Genomic DNA, 19,334 nt, shown 5'->3' on the forward strand with positions numbered 1-19,334 from the left:
TGGGAACAAATACGAAGCTGATCCGCACAAATCAATTAAAACTACTTGCTGTGTAAAGGACGGCTGTAACGGTACACATAAGCCACAGTAAACGCTGCGTAGGAGTCACAGTTCTTTGTGAGCTCGCTACAAAGGGAAAGCAAACTAAGTGCATGAGGAAGTGTTTCTTATCATCTGGCTACATGCACCAGACCATCACAATTTAGCATAAAAGCATTAGAGCCCTATTTAAAAATCATCTTACCGCTTGTATTTATCCTGCCTCTTCCTCTCTAGTCCCTACAAACGGATGCATACGATCACTACAGTGCCATCTACAGTTTGCTGGCGGACCGCCTCAAGAAACACAAGACCCTGCGCGTGGCCCCGCCTACACCACGCTCCATTAGCTATCCTCTAAACGCCGTACAGGTAATTAATTGTTTACTTTGTTAGCATGACGTGATGATATATTTTCAACATTCCTAGGTCAGTAATTGGTTCGCTTTGATCATATTTGAGGGTTTTGGGGTTATTAAGGTGGCTAGTAAGTATACATTTGTAGAAAAAGGTTTTTAGAAGCAGTGGGACAGTTGATCTTAAGACACTGTTTAATTATCTGATTAATAGTATGCTTTTTCTGTCGTCACAATGAAATGTAATAATATGTATGAACTGATTTGCGGATATAATGCAATTTTATCAAGATCTCCTTCAGTGTCATACAATCAACAGTTGATTGTGACAGCTTGAAGAAGAGTAGTTTTGTTTAAGGGTTCTTCAGACTGTGCTCTGAGTGGAGGTGATTGCTTTAACCCACATCTGCCAATCCCTTTGCACAAGTGGGATCGCTTTGCCAGAAAATTAGTCTAATCGTAACCCTTCTTGCGTCTGTGTTCGTGGCTAACAGACGGATCCACAGGGTAATCCCGTTAGCATGACCGTTCCCCACGTCCAGCTCATCAACCCAGAGAACCAGATTGTTGAGGTGAGTGACGTTTACATGACCTTGGCAGCGACGGTCATCAAGACTGTTAAACAAGCTACGACCATGTTGTAAACTAACTCTGTTTATGTAATCACTGGCTGTCCGGTATTCTCGCTTTACTACTACAGTTTACTACTGTCAGTGTAGCTTTGGATCCATCTGCGATACACATAATTACACATGCACACACACTCAAACAGAACACACACCAAGCTGACTCACAAATGCTGTGAAACACGAGAATGTGTCAGATTACTGCATTGCAGCAGGGATTTGAATAGAAGAAATTAACTTTTAAGCACGTATTTTCTGAATGGCAGTGTTTCCCACATAATTACATTTGAGCAGATTCAAGCAGTTGAACAAATAACATTTCTTTGAAACGATCACTGTTAAAAAATGCTAAAATGTGCCACTAAATAATACACTTTGGTGTCTGATAATATCCAACATCCCGTGAATTTGAAAAACATACAAAATGTATATGATCCACAAATGTTCCCAAGCATGCAACACACAAATTAAAGGGCATTAATAATAATAAATATGTGTCTATTTATTGTTTAGCCGGATGGCAACATGGCACTGGACAGCGATGAAGGGGAGGAGCCGTCTCCTGAGGCCATGGCGCGCTACCTTTCGATGAGGCGGCACACTGTGGGAGTACCAGACCAAAGGTTAAACACAACTCTCTGATCTACCATCAGTGATGTATAACCTAGTGCTACAATATCACAAAATGTATTTTATATTCTACAGCTCTGCTATTTCCTTACATTTTTTTTCCATAACAACTTTTTGGTGAAAGTTAGTCTATATCTTTCAGGACTTCCATGTATGCACTGTATTGTCATATTATCTTAGTTTATTTATTTAACGCTCTTGTCAAAAGATGGTGTATGCTGGGTTTTTTAGTCAGGTTAGTCTAGTTTTTTTTTAGTTTATTCAATATTCTGTGGGCAGTTATAGTGGAGTGTGGGTTCCTTCCTGACATCCTCCCTTCTCCACCCACAGGACAGAGATGCAGGAGGACCTCCAGCAACTGCCACCAGGGTTCCCCCGTGGGGCAGTGCCTCAGCCCCCCTTCCCCCCACTGGCCCCTCAAATGAGCCAAATGCACACTCTCATGCCCACACAGAGCCTGCAGCCCACCCAGCAGCTGGAGTACAAGGTACAGTCGTAGTAGAATGTTGTACATTTGTGGCAGTAGTAACTTGTCGATGAGCCTAGTTACTTGATACAGTTTTTGTTTTTGTTTTGTTAAAGCAGATGTTAAACAAGGCTGTAGACTTCACATTGTTATCATTGTCCCGGAACCATCCTGACAAATAGTTTAAACTTCCCAAAGTCATTGTTAACCTTTTACTTTGTTTCGTTATCTGCAGTTATTGTTTTTAGGATAACACACTATTCAAAGGATCCTCATTTTTTTAATATTGTATTGTAATTGATTATTTTATATATTTAATAGTTGCTTTAAAAATATATTGGACTAGTATTGCAATTATGTTCAATAAACTTGTGTTAGGAAATACATATTACACAGGAACACATGTATACATTCCCACTCTAACTCATATTTTACATTGGTGTGAAAACATGTTTTCAAACTGTATTTATTGAATTGCCTTATCAAAAATAAAATGTTATATTATTTGAACACAACATGATATAATTAAATTTCGTCCACAGGTAATTTATCCTACTGTAATGCAATACAACCCAAAGGTTAACCGTTAGCTCCCTAAATTAGGAACATGCCACCAACCGACTGTTAGTAGTACGCCTTAGCAACCACATGTGTAGATCCTGCATGACAATGTGAACTGGGAGGCGGGACTACAAACATAAACATGTTTATTGCTCTCAGCTGCAGGTACGAGTGTTAACCTACAGGTGTGCAGTACTAGTTTGTCCCCATTCCTGCCTCAACTGGCAACTACAAAGCAATAACGCCAATCTCCTGATCGATTATTTTTTTGGTTTATCGAAGCATCCATTATTAGAAGACTTCTCAGAATAATAAATTACTTTTCAGAAATGCATGTGGATGGTCTAAATATTAGCCTATCTGACTCCCTGTTTCTGCCGATCCTCCAGGAGCAGTCTCTGCTGCAGCCCCCCACCCTGCAGCTGCTCAACGGCATGGGGCCTCTGGGTCGAAGAGCTTCCGACGGCGGGGCCAACATTCAACTTCATGCTCAGCTCCTCAAGAGGCCCCGGGGGCCCTCACCGCTTGTCGCCAGTCCGGTGAGGATCTGGATGTCTTTTATAATATCCCCTCATATAAAACTGTCGGAAGTTTTGACTGTAAACTCTTTGCCTCTTCCAGCACCCTATCCCTGCTGTAGCTCCGGTGGATGAGGAGGGTTCGGATGGAGAGCCAGACCAAGAGGCCGTGCAGAGGTAACCCGCGGCTTTTGGTGGTGGGGAATTCTGTACAGGGGTGCTGTCTAAACTGGATAATCTGAGGCTATTATTATTTAGGTGAACATTTATTCTTTTGAGACTTTATCTCACAACATTTATTATAATCTATTGATTTTAAATACAGGAATAAATCACTGCATTCTTAGTTTTTTGATCAGCCTTAAATATTGACTAGTCGCACGCAGGATGGTATTCCTTTTTTTGTACGACAATCACAGGAAATATTAGAAGTGGGATACATTTATTTGTTGATTTTGAGAATTACTTTTTGAACATGGAAATGCAAAAACACTGGGTTTATCCAAAACATAACAGAACCACACAGTGGGGGTTTATAGTTGTTTTATGTCAGAGGTCAGAAAAGTCATCCCAATTCAGAGCATTGACGTAGTTTGAGTTGAAATCAGGACAGGGTAAAACACAGGCTTGGTGTATGGAGTTGTGATCTTGATTAAGAAGTCCAGTTTCCAGCTGCTCCTCTTCAGACAGCACCTTCTGTAGACTGTGCTGGTGTCCTGGGTTGCTGGGAGTGAGTGCCTCCAGGCTGCTCTGCTTTTTCCCACGGGAGGTGGCCACTCTGCTGTGGTGCTTACCCCCCATCTCTCCTCCTTTCTCCATCGCGCAAGTGCCTTCTGCCACAGTTTCAAACTGACTCTGCCACCAAATCCAGCCCTACTATCTTTCAAACCTTTTGGCCAAAAGCTTCTTTATCTCTTTCATTTCAACAAGTGCCAAATTATTCTCCAACCTTTCTCACTCTTTCGCACACAGCTTTGCTAACCCTGAAGCTTGCAAAATGAATGATAACAAAAAGAAGACATCCAGTCCAATCCTAAATTGGAAGCTGGGGGGTGTGGGTGTGGGATACCCATAAGCTATAACATCCATCTATGATGTAATTTCATTAAATGTTTTTTTCTGATTGGCTAAGATGATATGAATGATGGCAGAGATGGGAAGGGGCAGGCCTATCCCCCCGTCTCCATTAGCCAATGAGGACAGAGAGCTGACCAGCACTGCTTCCTGTCTCCCACCCTCACCCCCGTCCTCCCCCCTCCCTGCGGCCCAGGTACCTGGCGAACCGCTCCAAGCGGCACACGACGCACGCGCTCATGAGCACATCGCATGGCGAGCCCTCGGCAGAGTCACAGCGGCCCCAGGGCCCCCGCCAGAGGGGGGGCTGGGCCCTCGACACACACACCCGGTGAGGGGACACACCCGCTCCGAGCCGTATATGCACAAAAACTCACACACAAACACACATTTAATGAGGGGCATAGTAAGCCTGACTCTATCTTTTTCTCTCTCTCTCTCTCACACTCACACACACACACACACACACACACACACACACACACACACACACACACACACACTCTTGCACTTACAGTTGATCTCACACACACACATTGGTGAGAATATTCTCTCACCATGTGAGAAGGTTTCACACCTTCTAAGGAGGAAAAATATGTTTTTGTCAAAAGTGGTGTATGAGATTGGAGGGTGTGGCACATGACAGACATATCTCTACATCACCAGTGCATTTAGAATAACCCTTATTTCCTCATAAACGTGGAAAAATCAGGTATGTGACCAGATCAGATTTAGCAGATTGTTCTTGTACGAACAACCTCCCAAAAGCTAAATCTTGACTTCTATTTATTCTCCCTCCTGTAGCAGCCACATTTAGTGTTCTCTGTGTTGTCCAATTCTAGCTGTTGACCCCCATAAGTATCATCCTTCTCCAACTCCGTTTAAAAAAAGTGTTTTGAGATAGGTGTCCTTTAGTATTTGGATGCAGTGAGAAGCAGAACCTGTTGGACAATGTGTGCTGAATTGTTGAAGGAAATCACACGCTCTGTAGAGCTACAATACCGGTGTAAAGCTAGAAGTGGTATCTTTTTTCATGGAAAACGTTTTAGCAAACAGATGCTGTGATCTGCTCAACATCTGCATGCCAACTCATTGTAGTTGTTTATGTGCTCTATGCTATGCAATGAAAAGTAGATTATGTCCTCATCTTGCCACTGGTGACAGATGTTCCTCTGTGTAGTGCTTAGTAAAGAGCTCTTAAGTAGAAACATAACTCTCAAGAAGCTTTCCTTTAACGTCCTAAATTCTCAGTGTTGTAGACAGAGTTTCCGTTAGAATATCTTTTTGCCGGTCAAAATGTCCGTTAAAGTTTAAATCTTCGCACAAAATGAGAAAAGTGCCGTTCAAAGGTCTTCTTTGTTATTTATTGAGCTTTCAAACAAATTGATATGATTCGATATTAAACAAACTAATTATAGTAGATTAACTATTCAAAAGTGTTCAGTAACTTACAATAACACGGGAATAATAAACTGAGCGCTCTCTCCCTCTCCTGACAGCCCGTGAGTATCATGCAGCTCACGGATCCAGTAATGAGTGACACGACAGTAAAACTAAACATATCTAACTAGTTACGGTAATTTGAGAGGTAATTAAAATAGCTACGTGTGATATTCTAACCTGAAGTGTGTGTTTTGTCCGCTCACCGCTGCAGGTGATCATGCAGAGCTGCGTGTCGACTCGTCAGCAGCAGCTGATCTCTCTCTCCCGTCAGATTAGACTTCACTCGCGTTTATGTCCATATCGATCAGATCCATCTAGTTCTAGCTAATGATAGGACTACCTGCTTATTAAAAGACACCTAAACAATAACCGTCGCTATGCAACCGGGTCAGGCCGCAAAGTGTAGCGCAGCATTATGCATTTGTTTACATGCCCACCGGAACCCCGAGGCATTACCAACAGATCAACGCACAATCAACCCATACAGGACATCTCTTTCTCCACATTAAGTGTTAGACATTAGAATTGACTATTCTTGTCTGTCACATAAGTGGCGCAACTGATGCGGTATTGCACTAAGGGGAAATTATTTTGAGCGGACATTTTGACTTGAGAGATTTAGATTTGCCGGTCTTCAACATATTTTACCGGTCATAGTCCGGTAATTACCGGCTAACGGGAACTCTGGTTGTAGATGAACTTCAGTAAACAACGTGTCAGCTCAAAGGTGTTAATATGAGACATTTTGAAGTTACAACTTTGCTCCATAACCTGGAGTCTTCTTCCCTGTCATGATCCTGGCAGGATGGATGAAATAATTGAAAGGATGTAGCTGGATTTGTTTGACATATCAATTTTTCTACACTCAATAAATCACAGGCTGACACATGAACTTGTAATATTTTGTGCTGACATGAAGAGCTCAAGTTTCTTATCTGTGTGTTTCTGTGTCTGTACGCTTGAATGTGTGTGTCAATGTGTCATCTGTCATGTGGGTGTTTGTTTTTGTGTGGACGTGTTTGTGTCTTCCCCATGTGGATTCCTCCTCAGATCGAGCTATAAGGACTGTAACACCCTTCATCTCCCCATGGAGCGCTTCTCCCCTGTCAGGCGCTTTTCTGACGGCGCAGCCACCATCCAAGCCTTCAAGGCTCATCTAGAGAACAGCAGCATCATTAAGCAACTCAAACAGGTACATCACCTTACTCCAAGAGAACATATTATGCTCATAATTGTATTTTATGCCTCTACGATATGTGATATGTTTACATGCTTTAATGTTCATAAAGGCATTTATTTTCTCATACCGCCTGTTCTGCAGCTAATAGAAGTGCGAGTGTTACATATGGATGTCACTATGTTACGGAAGTAAACAAAGGAAAGGGAATACCCCAAACCGCATAATAGGGACACTTTAATATCCAAGAGTATGTGTAGGGGAAAATAGGAAAACATTTCTGCGTAAAGGTCCATAGTTAATGATCAATACTGTAAAAAAATGATTTCACATGGTGCCGAAGTTTCAAAAGTTCCCCTCTGGTTTGTTGTCTGTTGTAACCCCCCTGCCATTTCAGAGACTCACAAAGGGAGGGGTAATACATGCTTGCAAACAATGGCGAAAACAAATGTGGCCTTAAAGACAAAAAAGTGCCGAAATAGTGATACCAGGCAACTATTCTGATGCAATGGGTTTCTTGGGGATACAAACCGAAGGTCCCTGGTATTGCAGATCTGCTTTTTGAGCCGAGTTCAGTGAATCAGCAGTTGGTGCAAGAACAGTAATAAACTAGATGCGGGCCCCCCCCCCCTATATGCTGACTGTTGCTACCTAATGATCCTTTTCTGGGCTCAGCTACCATTTCAGTGTAAAGAAGAAAGCTACAGTAAGGAGATCATGATTTTGAAATAGTCTTTTACGTTTGAACTTGTTTTCCTTTTTTAAGTTTTGAATACCTAATTTCTACTAAACAAAGGACATAAAGTATTATCCCAAGTAAGCTCAGTGCCATCAGTCATATCTGACTCAATGGAAGCTTTTCATTCTCTCTTGACTCACAAACTCCTCCTCGTGTCCTCGCTCCTCCCAGCCAGGATCTGAGAGAGATGCGAGGTCGGAGGCGGCTAAAGGAGAAATCCTTGGTTGTTGACGTCACTTACTTATTACTTGCCGCTTAGCTGATTGTGGTACGAATGCTCACATTAGCGGTTTTAATTAGGCCAAGGCAGCTTTTAAGTCTCCACTAATCTACCTAGGTCAGCAGGCCAGTTTACCATGACCTTGTTAAGAGCATCAACAGTACTTTTAAACACAATTTGATATCCCCTTATCATCATCTTTCAATTGACCAAAAAAACTTTATTGTAAATTAAAACAAACAGATACCAAACTGCTGTTTTGTGGGATGCCATAACACATCGCAATTCATGTATCTGACCTATTCTTCATTATAGTTGAGTGGGAATGAGTTCCAGGTCAAAGGAGGAAAGAGGACGCAGGGAAGCTTCTGTTAGCTTAATGAGAAGGATCCAATGTGATTTTCCTGGAGGGCAGATCAAGTCTTTAGGATTTTCTAATGTTTAAGCAAGAGGGATAAAGTATTTCTTATCCTTTTGAGTGGCATGATAAGGGTACATTAAGATTAGACCAGGGGTTAACAAAAGTGCAAGGTGAATAGGATAACTGTCCAGGCGACAAATGAGTCGCTCAGTGAAACTGGCAGAGCATGGAGCTAGCTCTGGGTAGTTTTGACAAGCTAACAGGGTAGGGTAGCAACTAAAGATTATTCACATCATAAATAAACTAATTTCAGAAAAACAATAAACAAAATGTCCAAGCCAGTTCCTCAAAGATCAATAATGTTTTTAAATGTTCAGTTTCTTCATTCCCAAACCCAAAAATATTCAGTTTAATGGGATTGTTAGGAACCACTGAAATAAACTGGTGGTTCATCTCATGGGTTTTATCCTGATGGATAAACAAGAAATAATATATAAAACAGTACAAACTCAGACAACAACCTACATTTGAGAGACTAACATTTCGTTCGGCCATTTTTATATGGAAATGTATATTTATTTATTTTAATTGATCAGTTGACTAATCAGTTCTACAACAAGGTCACAAATGGCATATTTCTACTCTTTCACTTGGCAAATGTCACACATTTCAATACACTAACTGTACAGTAACGGGTGCCATTCAATAAATAAATAAAAATACATTTAATCAGCACTTTAAATGCTTTGTAAAAAGATGGTGTTGAAACACTACCACTTAAATGTTACTTTCACAAGGGTCAAATGTCTGGAGTTCCAGAAAAGGCAAAAGTGTTGACAGATGATAATGACAGGGATACAACTTTGACACAATTAGACTTGCTGTAATCCAGTACATACAGCATTACCTAGGTAATGCTAACCTCAAGCTACCTCTCGAGACATCACATCATCCGCAGTACACTTCAATGGGATTACCTCACCCGGTAAGAGGTTGGGGCGGGAGGATAATCATCATGGGCGCTTAATTGTAGGCGTGCTCTCGCATGTTGGGATTATGTGATTTCTTTTACGTGTTAAAAGGGTTAATACGGAGAGGTTAACTCACACATGACCTACTATAGACCCGGTTAAAGGGATTTGTTGACTGGACATCAACAAGTGCAGGGCCAGGGTTAAGAATTTGTGAACGAAGGTTACATAGATATTACACATTTTGTATTTCTGCCAGACAAGTTAAATATGAATACAATTGTTTTTGTCAAACAACTATCTCTGGTGATCTGACAAATAGTTAATTGCAGCCATTGATGGATCATTTTCTTAAAGTGTCGGCGTCTGTTCTACATCCAACACTTTACCCTCTGTTAGAGCTACTTCCCCTTTGGCACATGAATGTACTATTTGGGAATCCTGTCTTTGTTTCCAATAGGAGTGTGAACAGCTGCAGAAAATGTATGCTGCTCAGCAGGATGAGCGACTCCTGGAGCACACCCAGCAACAGCATATCCTCTACCAGCACGAGCAACAAATCCTCCACCAGCAAATCCAGGTGTGAGACGCTGACGAGTCATAAAGACGTCACTACAGGCCGAAACCAAACTCTGTGCATGGTGCTTTTCAGAAGCATTCTGATGTTTGCAATCGGTTATAATCTGTCACGCAGGAGTATTGGACTCTTCGGAGGGTACCTTAAGAGGGGCATAACGTGAGGAAAGGATACTCGTTATTTTCAAGCAATGCTACAATAGACAACAGGTTGGATTTAAATCGGCAAAATTGGTCGTGATCTGCTCTTGTGACGGAACATTTAGATATTAGTTGTTTGTGTACTGACAGTGCAGAACTTGCTTGGGTTAAAATGAACAGGCCAACAGGGCTGCAACTTAAAACCATTTTTATTAGAACTAAATCTGCAATTTATTTTCTTGATTAATTGTTTATAAAATGTCAAAACATCTCATATTGAAGATTTCAGTCAAACTTAATAGGACGGTACTGAGTTTAAAAGCCTTTAAGCTTGGTTCATAATGTTGACGTTCAAATTCAGTAGCAGGTAATAGATGAGGCTACACTAACATTGTTAATATAAAACTACCTGTAGAAGAAGTGTGTTCAGACTTACAAACATTCACAATAACAAACAACAGTTTCACTGCAGCTAAAAAACAGTTTGCTCTCCCGCTTGCTGCCTTACGAAGGGAGGTACAACCGCAATCTAACGGCACCAAAGCATTTATATAACCGCCATAACAAAACAAAACTCTCTTTGGGGTAATGAGTTCATCTCATATTTTGATGAAACTTTAATAGGTTCTTGAAATGTCAAATAATTACATTTATTTCAGCGCCAAATTAACATTTTTCTCTACTGCAGGGTCTGTCTTTAGGCCATGGAGAGAGCCAGCCCAGTCATTTAACCCACCAGCTCCAGAGGTACACACACACACACACACACACACACACACACACACACACACACACACACACACACACACACACACACACACACACACACACACACATTACTCATCAGCTATTGAGTGGTGAACAATGAACTTGATGCCGTGGTGCAGTGCTATCGACTGAAGTGTTACATCATTGTGGTATCTCTCTCTCTCCTCTCCTCCTGCTCTGTGCTCTCCTCCCTCAGGTTGCGTATCCAGCCCTCCAGCCCTCCGCCAACACATCCCAGCAACCACCTCTTCAGACAGCCCGACCAGAGCCCTCCGCCCGGCTCTGCAGGCATGATGCAAGGGCATGGTTAGTAATACCATTGCAGGAGTGTGATGGAAATGCTTCTAAACAACTGATGTTGTGAGAGATGTATAGATCCATCTTCCTTTGGTCTCAATCTTCTGAAAGATTATAGAAATAGAAGACTGGTTATCAAACTCCCCTTTTGACTGTTTGTTCAGTACTATTTTAGTCTTACAGATTATCTGATTTAATACATTATTTTTTTTATTTTGAAATGGATACACTGGGGGTGTAATTCAGACTCTTCATTTCTCACTGGCCTTGTCATCTGTTAACAAACACTGACAAATGACATGCGTTCATTCCCGACACTGTGTAAAGAATAATGTACTGGAAGTCCTAGTTTATGCTGACGCAATGAATATGTTGTGACCAAGGGCACCAGGTGAGTAAACACATCAATCAACAAGTGCACAATAAACTGTGATTAATATGTTGATATAACAACTGATTTGATTAACGTAGTCTATCGGAACAATTACTGAGATAGCCTATCGGTATCAAGCCTAAAAACTAATTAAAAAGCGGTAATATAAATGCAGGTAGCACTCTTCCAAGCAGCGTTTCTTGCTGGAAAAATACCAAATGATGGGATCTAAATGAAGAAAAATAGGCAAAGGTTCATGAATGAATGTATGTTAGACTTTGAACTTCCTCAGGGTCCATTTTCTGAACTTAATTTTAAACGTTTTATTTAATTTCAAGAAATCAAAGAGTATTTGTATGATGATGCAGATCATGACCCCTCTCCCCTCTCCTCCTCTCCTAGTATGTCCGTCACAAGTGCAGTACCAGCACGGTTCCCCAGCGATGTACCAGGCCCAGAGTGGCAGCCCGCCCCCCACAGGCATGTCTCGAGTCTCTATACCAACCAATCAACAAGCAGCCTCTGCCCGCCCCACCGTCCCATTGGCACAGGGTGTACCTCTACAACAGCAGGTGACTGCAAAAAGCCCATCGCATTTCCTCTTTGCTCATATTAAAAAAAAATGTAAAGCAAAAAGTGAGGGTCTACATGTATCTTTGCTCAATAATGAATATTGACTGTTTCTACAGGTGACCATTCAGGTTCAGGAGGTGGAGCTGGGTGGTGTAGCACAGAGACAGGGCGGCTTTCTGACCACGCCTGGGCACAGAGTCCTCGGGAAGCAGCTTAGCGCAGACAACGCCGAGATGCACAGGTGACCCCGCCCATCCTGTCAGCACGTCCCCCGATGGCGGGCCAAAGCCTCTCAACATTACCAATGGACTGTTTCTGTGTCGTCTTCTTCCGTTTTTGGTTTTGTTTTATCTTTTGTTTCATTTCTCTCTATGACTTCACCACTCTTAGGACACCTCCATGCTATTTGTTGTCTTTTATGTTCATCATTATGTGTTTCTCACTGTTTCTGTTTTATATTTTTCCTTTATCCTCTCTCTTTCTACAAATTGTATTTGGACATTTCAGCCAATAATACTGTTGCCCATACCAGATGTTCTATGTGAGAGATTTCAGACTTTATTTGTTACCAGTATTCAAATCATGTATGTAAATCCCCCAATCCTCTTTGCTGAGATGACATCCTCAACAAATTCTCCACCTAAGTGTAGCTAGGTGAGTTTTCAGGTGTCAGTCTTTTTTAAGTATATGTAGCAGTCTCAACAGTAGGTATGAGATTAGTCATCCTGTAACCCCTGGCTTTTCAAAAGTCCCCTTAAACCAGGACTGTCTTCACTGAGAGAAAGTGACACAAACTTTAATACCTTGATGAATCTAAATGTGCCCTTTTCGTGAAAAAGTTTTTAGAACTTTCAGCGAATACTTTCACCTGAAATTGAGCTCAAGTGTTTGCTAGGCTGTCAGTGTGCCATGCTTTAATGAAGGCTTCCTGTTGATTAGTGAAAGCTAAAAGTCAATAAATAAATTCCTACTTGCACTTTATAAAGAGGGTTGTTGATGTTTCAGCTAGCTAATTGTCCTCTGCCTTTTCCTCTACAGTCGCAGCCTTGGCCGCTTCACATCGGCCTATGACCAGGCGCAGTTTAACCCTCACCTCTTCTCTGGCGACGCCATGTCCCGGGGGGCCGCCTACGGCCACTACCTGCAGGGCACCTCCCTCACAGTCCCCGGCCTGGAGGATTATGGGGGAGTTGGGGCCGGCGGTTACGGCCCCCCCTCGACACTCCAGCAGGCCCTGCTCTCCCCGACTCCTTTGGACTACCGCCCCCCCCCAACAGCACATCACTCCCACCCTGCAGGGCCTTCTGTCCCCCCGCCACTCTCTAACAGGCCACTGCGATCCCAGGCTGCCCCCCCAGGACCTGGCTGCCCTGCTGAAGAGGCACAGCCCCCGGCCGTGCCAAGCGGCCCCCAGCCCACCCAGCGGGTCACCTCAAGAGTACGGCGAGATGCTGCTTCTCCGCCAGCTAAGCCAGGGTGAGACCTTGGAGCCGCAGGCACCGCAGGGGGCCCCCGGGGGCCAACACTACCACCACCTGCTCCAGATTCGACCCCCAGAGGTGCAGCCGCAGCAGCACCCGGCCCAGGCACCCTGCCCCAGCTTACCCCACTCCGAGAGCATGGAGGAGGACGAGGTGCCGGCGAGCTACCACCACCCACACGAGGGCCTGCTGGTCAAGGCAGGAGACGGTCATGAGCTCCTGGGGCCGCCCCAAGGAGGCACCCCCCCCCTACACCTCCCCTACACACAGCCAGGGTGGATACATAAGGAACGCTCCAGCAACTAGAGGTAAGACATTTTTTTTGGTATTTTGAATTTGTCAAATGTGGAAAAATAACCATTCAAGTGTCTTTATCATATTTAATTTTTTGCAAGAAAGTTCAGTCAGTAATACAGAGAGCATACTGTCTGCCGAGTAGAAGACAGAATAGAGTTCACGTTGGATATTTAAACACAGGGAGGAGAAAAGGGGGAGTCAAGCTTGGCGATAAGGAACGGAGCATTCTGGAACTTAGGGAGACAGTATCAGGAAGTTCTCAGTTCAACAGAAGATGAAGGTCCGACTGGTGGTGCACATAGATTGTAACTAACAACATTGCATAAAATCTTCTTAATAAGGACTTTTAACGAGTCTAGCAAAGACGTGAAAGCCAGTTAATAGATATAAACATTAGAAAGTAAGAATCACACAATGGTATTATCAGAGCAAGTAGGTGAGCAAAAATACTTTTCTGTTATAAACACAATAGTCCAGTGTTTGTCCTTTAAAGCGGCAGCAATGACTTTTCATTCGTTACGTGGACCAACAGAAAAAACTGATAATTAATGAATCCTCAGTTGTTTTTCATGCCAAAATGGTCAGCCTCTCAAATATAGAGATGTTCTATTTTATATTATATAAAACTAAATATATTTGGGCTCTGCAGTGATAAATCAAGAAACTAGGTGTCAAAACAACCACTTGGAGTCTACACTGAATAACCTTTTTTTCGCCTAAATGAAAAATCATTACATCGTATAATCAGTGTCTTTCTCTTTTCTCAGAATCTGAACATGTGGAGTGCAGGCCCCAGGGGCAGGCCATGGAGGTGCCTGACCATAATGGTGTTGGTTATTCGCGGGCTCCCCAGCCTGACACCTACAGGTCCCGTGGACAGCTGCAGCGCCACCACACCATCCAGACCTGTGACGATGCCTATGTGAGTGAAACAGCTGCAATAAAATGTCTAAAATTGTCTAGACCTACGTTATATTTGTTATATGTTATACTTTTAATATTTTTAGTAGTAGTAATAGTTGTGTTCTTACATTATCACAAAGGTTTCATACAGTTTTACATCAAACAGAAATGTTTATTTTTCATCAAGGTAGCTTTCTGTGTGTGGTCGCCTGTAATGTTGTGGAATCACCTTCCAGAAACATCATACGTCATAAATCGCTTTTTTATCTCGTCTCAAGCCACAATTTTATAATATACTTTTTGAATCTTCTTTATTTTTAACCATAGAAGAAAAGGATGATGGCAACAGTGGTGAGGAAAGCAAATTCTACGATCCCGTGCTACTTCAAAATTGTCTTTTGTACTTGTTTTGATTGACAGATTACTTGTGGTCGGAAAATGACATATTGTGCATGTAAGCCCAGTTGACAAAAGAAACTGGTTATGTCAATGTCTACATGTGATAATATGCTAGATTTTTTTTTTAAACGTTGAAGTTAAAAACATCAATCTGGTGCACTTTGAGAGCAACATTAGGAGATCTATGGATACATCTCTCAACACCCAGAAACAGAACTGTAAGCAGATTTTATTTTTCTTTATGGATATTTTACAAATCACTCTCCTTTTAAACTGTATTCTTGTTTATTAATAACAACTTTTTTTTACTGTCATATAGTATTTTATACCTGTTTACTTTATTCTCTTATTTTTTTACAACTATAATGATGATATAAAGATGTGCCTCTACCTCACTGGTTGTAGAAAAAGCTTCTTATATTCGTTAGCATAGCTAGCTAACCAGATGCTAATAACAACAAAGTTATTGACTGTATGATTACATTACATTACATTGCATTTAGCTGACGCTTTTGTCCAAAGCGACTTACAATAAGTACATTCGACCAGGAAGACACAACCTTGAAGAAAACAGAATCATATAAGTACTAGGGCTGGGCGATTTGGCCTAAAAATAAAACCTCGATTTTTTTCTAACTAATGGACGATTTTCGATTTAAACCTCGATTTTTTTCTGAAATGATATGGATCCTCCTGGATGTGGTGAGTTAAGTATGGCGAGTAAAAAGAAGAATAAAACAGATGGTTGGAGTAAAGATGCGAGGACTTGACATTTTATTTTGGGATCATCCACATTTCCAACAAAGGTTCACGGATGAAAAAAATGCCAATACTGAATCTGATGTTAGAAATGTTGACTGCATCTGGTTTCATTTCAATTTCAACATTTCTATTATTTCCAAATGCACCTGCATGGAAAGAAAACCTATTAAATATCACTGTCCAGAATAATTTGGGTTGCATATTTAGTTATGTGAGAAAAATATACATTATACACTTTTGTCAATCATTTCAACAAATCATATCTCAAAGAAAATTAAAATAAAGTATAAAGCCTCATATATCTTTGAAAATGTAAAACTGTTTTATGAAATATGTTTTTGTTATGTTCCAATACAAAATATAAAGGCTATAGGTCATCAGTTAAACATTTTAAAAAATAAAATATATATTGTTATATGTTTTTAATATAATAGTGAAATAGAAAAACATGTCCAAAATAAATCAGGTTACAGGATGTTGATTTCAGGAAAGGTAATATTGGGGTTTGTTATAGCTTGCAGGAAGTTAACCATTAGAATAATTGCAACGCATGAATTCCAGGTTAGTCTTGCTGTTGGCATTAAACAAAAAAATCACTTCAGACTGGTTTCATCATTTAAAAATATCATCATGTTGAATGATACAAATACAACAAATAATGATAATAAAAAAATACCCTCAAACAAAATAACATCCCTTTAACTTTCTAGGAAGTTTTCTACAGGTTTTTCGCGAGGAAGACAAGCCTGTCTACTGCCTCTGGCTTGAGGCATGCTCTTTGGCATGTTACAATATTACCCCCCGTACTGAAAACCCTCTCCGAAGGGGCACTTGTGGCAGGAATGGAGAGATATTTCTTGGCCAGATAACTCAGTCTTGGGAAGTTAGCTTCATGTAGCTTCCACCACTGCATGTCTCTGTCGCAGGTGCTGGAATAAGTTGGTTGTGTTTCATGTTTTGCAGCGATCGTCTTTCTACAGACCTTACACAGAACAGTTGTTTGTTCTATGTCTGACTGCTTGTACCCGAACCACTTCCATACAACTGAACTTACTGAAGTGGTACCTTTTTTAGGAATGAGTTCTTCTTCATCTGTGTTCGTGGACATTTGTATGCTACGTCTGTCGTAGTGATGTGTCGGTCGCGAACTATTTAAGTGAACGACGGGAGCCGGCTCTCGCCCGCGAACGAGCCGTTTTTTTTGCGGAGGGATCGGCATGAAGGCACATTATGCAATGTGCAATGTGCACATTATCCCGCTTATTACATGGCCAAATTCTCAGCAAAGTAACGACATGACTCCCAATATTAATTGAAATGCTTTTATGGATTTAGAAAATGATTTTATTGATTTAAAAAATAGTTTTGTATTGATTTAAATTGACATGCATCCGCTAAGAAAAATAGTGCGTTGTTACTGTTTGAACTAACTAGCAACGGCAGGAACTGCTTCGATAGTGTTTTTGAGGAGCTTTTTGATTACAGATCCAAAAAAAAATCGCGGTTTTTCGGTTTAGCCATTTCACAAACCGTAGGAAAGTAAAAATGCGATTAATCGTGAAAACCGAAAAAATCGCCCAGCCCTAATAAGTACATCAGGTTTCATAGAGCCAAACATTTCAAGTGCTACTCAACTGGCTTTAGGTAAGCCAGTCCTTTATTAGTATATAAGTGCTTTGTTAATAATTCTATCGCTCGAAGTGGAGTCGAAAGAGATGAGTTTTCAGTTTGCGCCGGAAGATGTGCAGGCTTTCTGCCGTCCTGATGTCAATGGGGAGCTCATTCCACCATCCTGGAGCCAGGACAGCAAACCCACGTGTTTTTGCCGATGGGAACTTGGGTCCCCCTCGCAGCGAGGGCGCAGCGAGTCGTTTGGCTGATGCAGAGCGTAGTGCACGCGCTGGGGTGTACGGTTTAACCATGTCCTGGATGTAGGAAGGGCCAGATCCATTCGCAGCATGGTAAGCAAGTACCAGTGTCTTGAAGTGGATTCTAGGAGTTACCGGAAGCCAGTGAAGGGAGCGGAGGAGCGGAGTGGTGTGGGAAAATGTAGGAAGGTTGAAGACCAGACGAGCCGCTGCATTCTGGATGAGCTGCAGAGGTCGGATGGCACATGCAGGTAGACCAGCCAGGAGGGAGTTGCAGTAGTCTAGGCGTGAGATGACGAGAGCCTGGACCAGAACCTGCGTCGCTTTCTGTGTCAGCTGGGGACGTATCTTCCTGATGTTGTATGATCAGTATGACAGATGAACAGATCGCCACTGGGCTTTCAACTAAAGACACAGCCACGCAGAAACTGCTGTATGTGTACGGCTCCTTATGGATACTGCAATTTCTGAAGTGCCGGAGCCTCGTTCCGGTGCTCTCCGTCAGAACTACACCCGTCAGACGAGACATATACCACGTGATGACACGTTAGGCTCGTGTTGTGTTCAAAGACCCTGACCTTGGCCAGGAAAAACAGGCACTCGCTTGTTTAATTATTTTGCGGTCTAGATTTCTTTAATTTTTGCGTGTGTTTATAAATTACCTCGAGGGCCGTAACAAATGGTCTCGCGGTCCGTATACGGCCCGGGGGCCGGAGGTTCCCCACCCCTGCTATAAACATACCTAATCCTTCAACAAAGGTTCCATGTCATCCTAGCTGCCAGAAGCTGCTTGTTAAGTATTGGTAACATTTAATTTACTTGTTTTTCACTTTCTGTCCAGGATCAGGTGGAGCCTATGTCAGGGATGAGCCTGTTGGCCGGTAAGGCGCTAAGCTCCGCTCGCATGTCGGACATCCTTAGCCAGACGTCTCTGACAGGAAGCCAGCAACTGCGCCAGCGGGAAGAGTCGGGTCAGTAGGAGACATGCTTTCCTCCACCTCAAAATACAGCCTGTACACTCCTTATTTGTAAAATATGTGTTTCTTCTCATGCAGAGTGTAATGTGGAAGAGGAGCTCCTTGCGGCAGCCTGCTACCCCTCCTCCTGCACCAGTGACATGCTCCTCAGCTACAAGCCCCCCGACCTGCAGTACAGCATGGAGCAGGCTGGGGTCTAGCACAGGTACACACACGCATACACACACACACACATACACATGCACACACACACACACACACCCCCACGCGCGCACACACACACGCACACGCACACGCACACGCACACACACACATACAGGCTACAAGCAGTCCCATATAAATAGCTTTTTCTTTGTGGCTGTTTCACTGCATTCATACTTAGTGAGCAGAATAACAGCCAAAGTGTTTCGTACAAGTTCCTTTCCTTTACTACTTGACACTATCAATTATTTGTAACCACACAGTTAATGGTTTTGACGTTTCCTTTTTTTTTATCTGTGAAAAGTATTAATTATAGTAGTTTTAATGTTATATTTTAAAACACTGAATCCCAGCAAAAACAGAAACTCGTCATTTTCATTTGTGAAGACATTTACTAGCCAGTTTTGGAAATGCAGATACAGGTCATAATACTAAGTTCAAAGTCCTTAGTGGCCTTTAGTGTTTCACCCTGCTCTCACGTATCAAACCTTTTAAATTCATACCACTACTGATACAATGTGAAAATCAGATATGATG

At 42.1% G+C, this 19,334-nt stretch overlaps 1 protein-coding gene across 1 annotated transcript in view; it reads left to right on the forward strand.

Annotated features, from left to right (window-relative positions):
- The window catches only part of sik3 (SIK family kinase 3), a 39,522-nt gene that overhangs the window by 16,873 nt on the left and 3,315 nt on the right, over positions 1-19,334 (forward strand). Inside the window, 19 exon segments of the mRNA XM_034202794.1 lie at positions 277-411; positions 890-967; positions 1,535-1,644; positions 1,982-2,138; positions 3,068-3,217; positions 3,300-3,373; positions 4,467-4,601; positions 6,764-6,905; positions 9,642-9,761; positions 10,587-10,645; positions 10,863-10,972; positions 11,739-11,908; positions 12,026-12,150; positions 12,948-13,173; positions 13,175-13,633; positions 13,635-13,698; positions 14,455-14,609; positions 18,461-18,590; positions 18,675-18,801. Of these exon segments, the coding sequence (XP_034058685.1) occupies positions 277-411; positions 890-967; positions 1,535-1,644; positions 1,982-2,138; positions 3,068-3,217; positions 3,300-3,373; positions 4,467-4,601; positions 6,764-6,905; positions 9,642-9,761; positions 10,587-10,645; positions 10,863-10,972; positions 11,739-11,908; positions 12,026-12,150; positions 12,948-13,173; positions 13,175-13,633; positions 13,635-13,698; positions 14,455-14,609; positions 18,461-18,590; positions 18,675-18,796 (2,721 nt within the window). The 3' untranslated portion in view covers positions 18,797-18,801.

Source organism: Gymnodraco acuticeps, unplaced genomic scaffold, assembly GCF_902827175.1.
Source record: "Gymnodraco acuticeps unplaced genomic scaffold, fGymAcu1.1, whole genome shotgun sequence".
NCBI lineage: Eukaryota > Metazoa > Chordata > Actinopteri > Perciformes > Bathydraconidae > Gymnodraco > Gymnodraco acuticeps.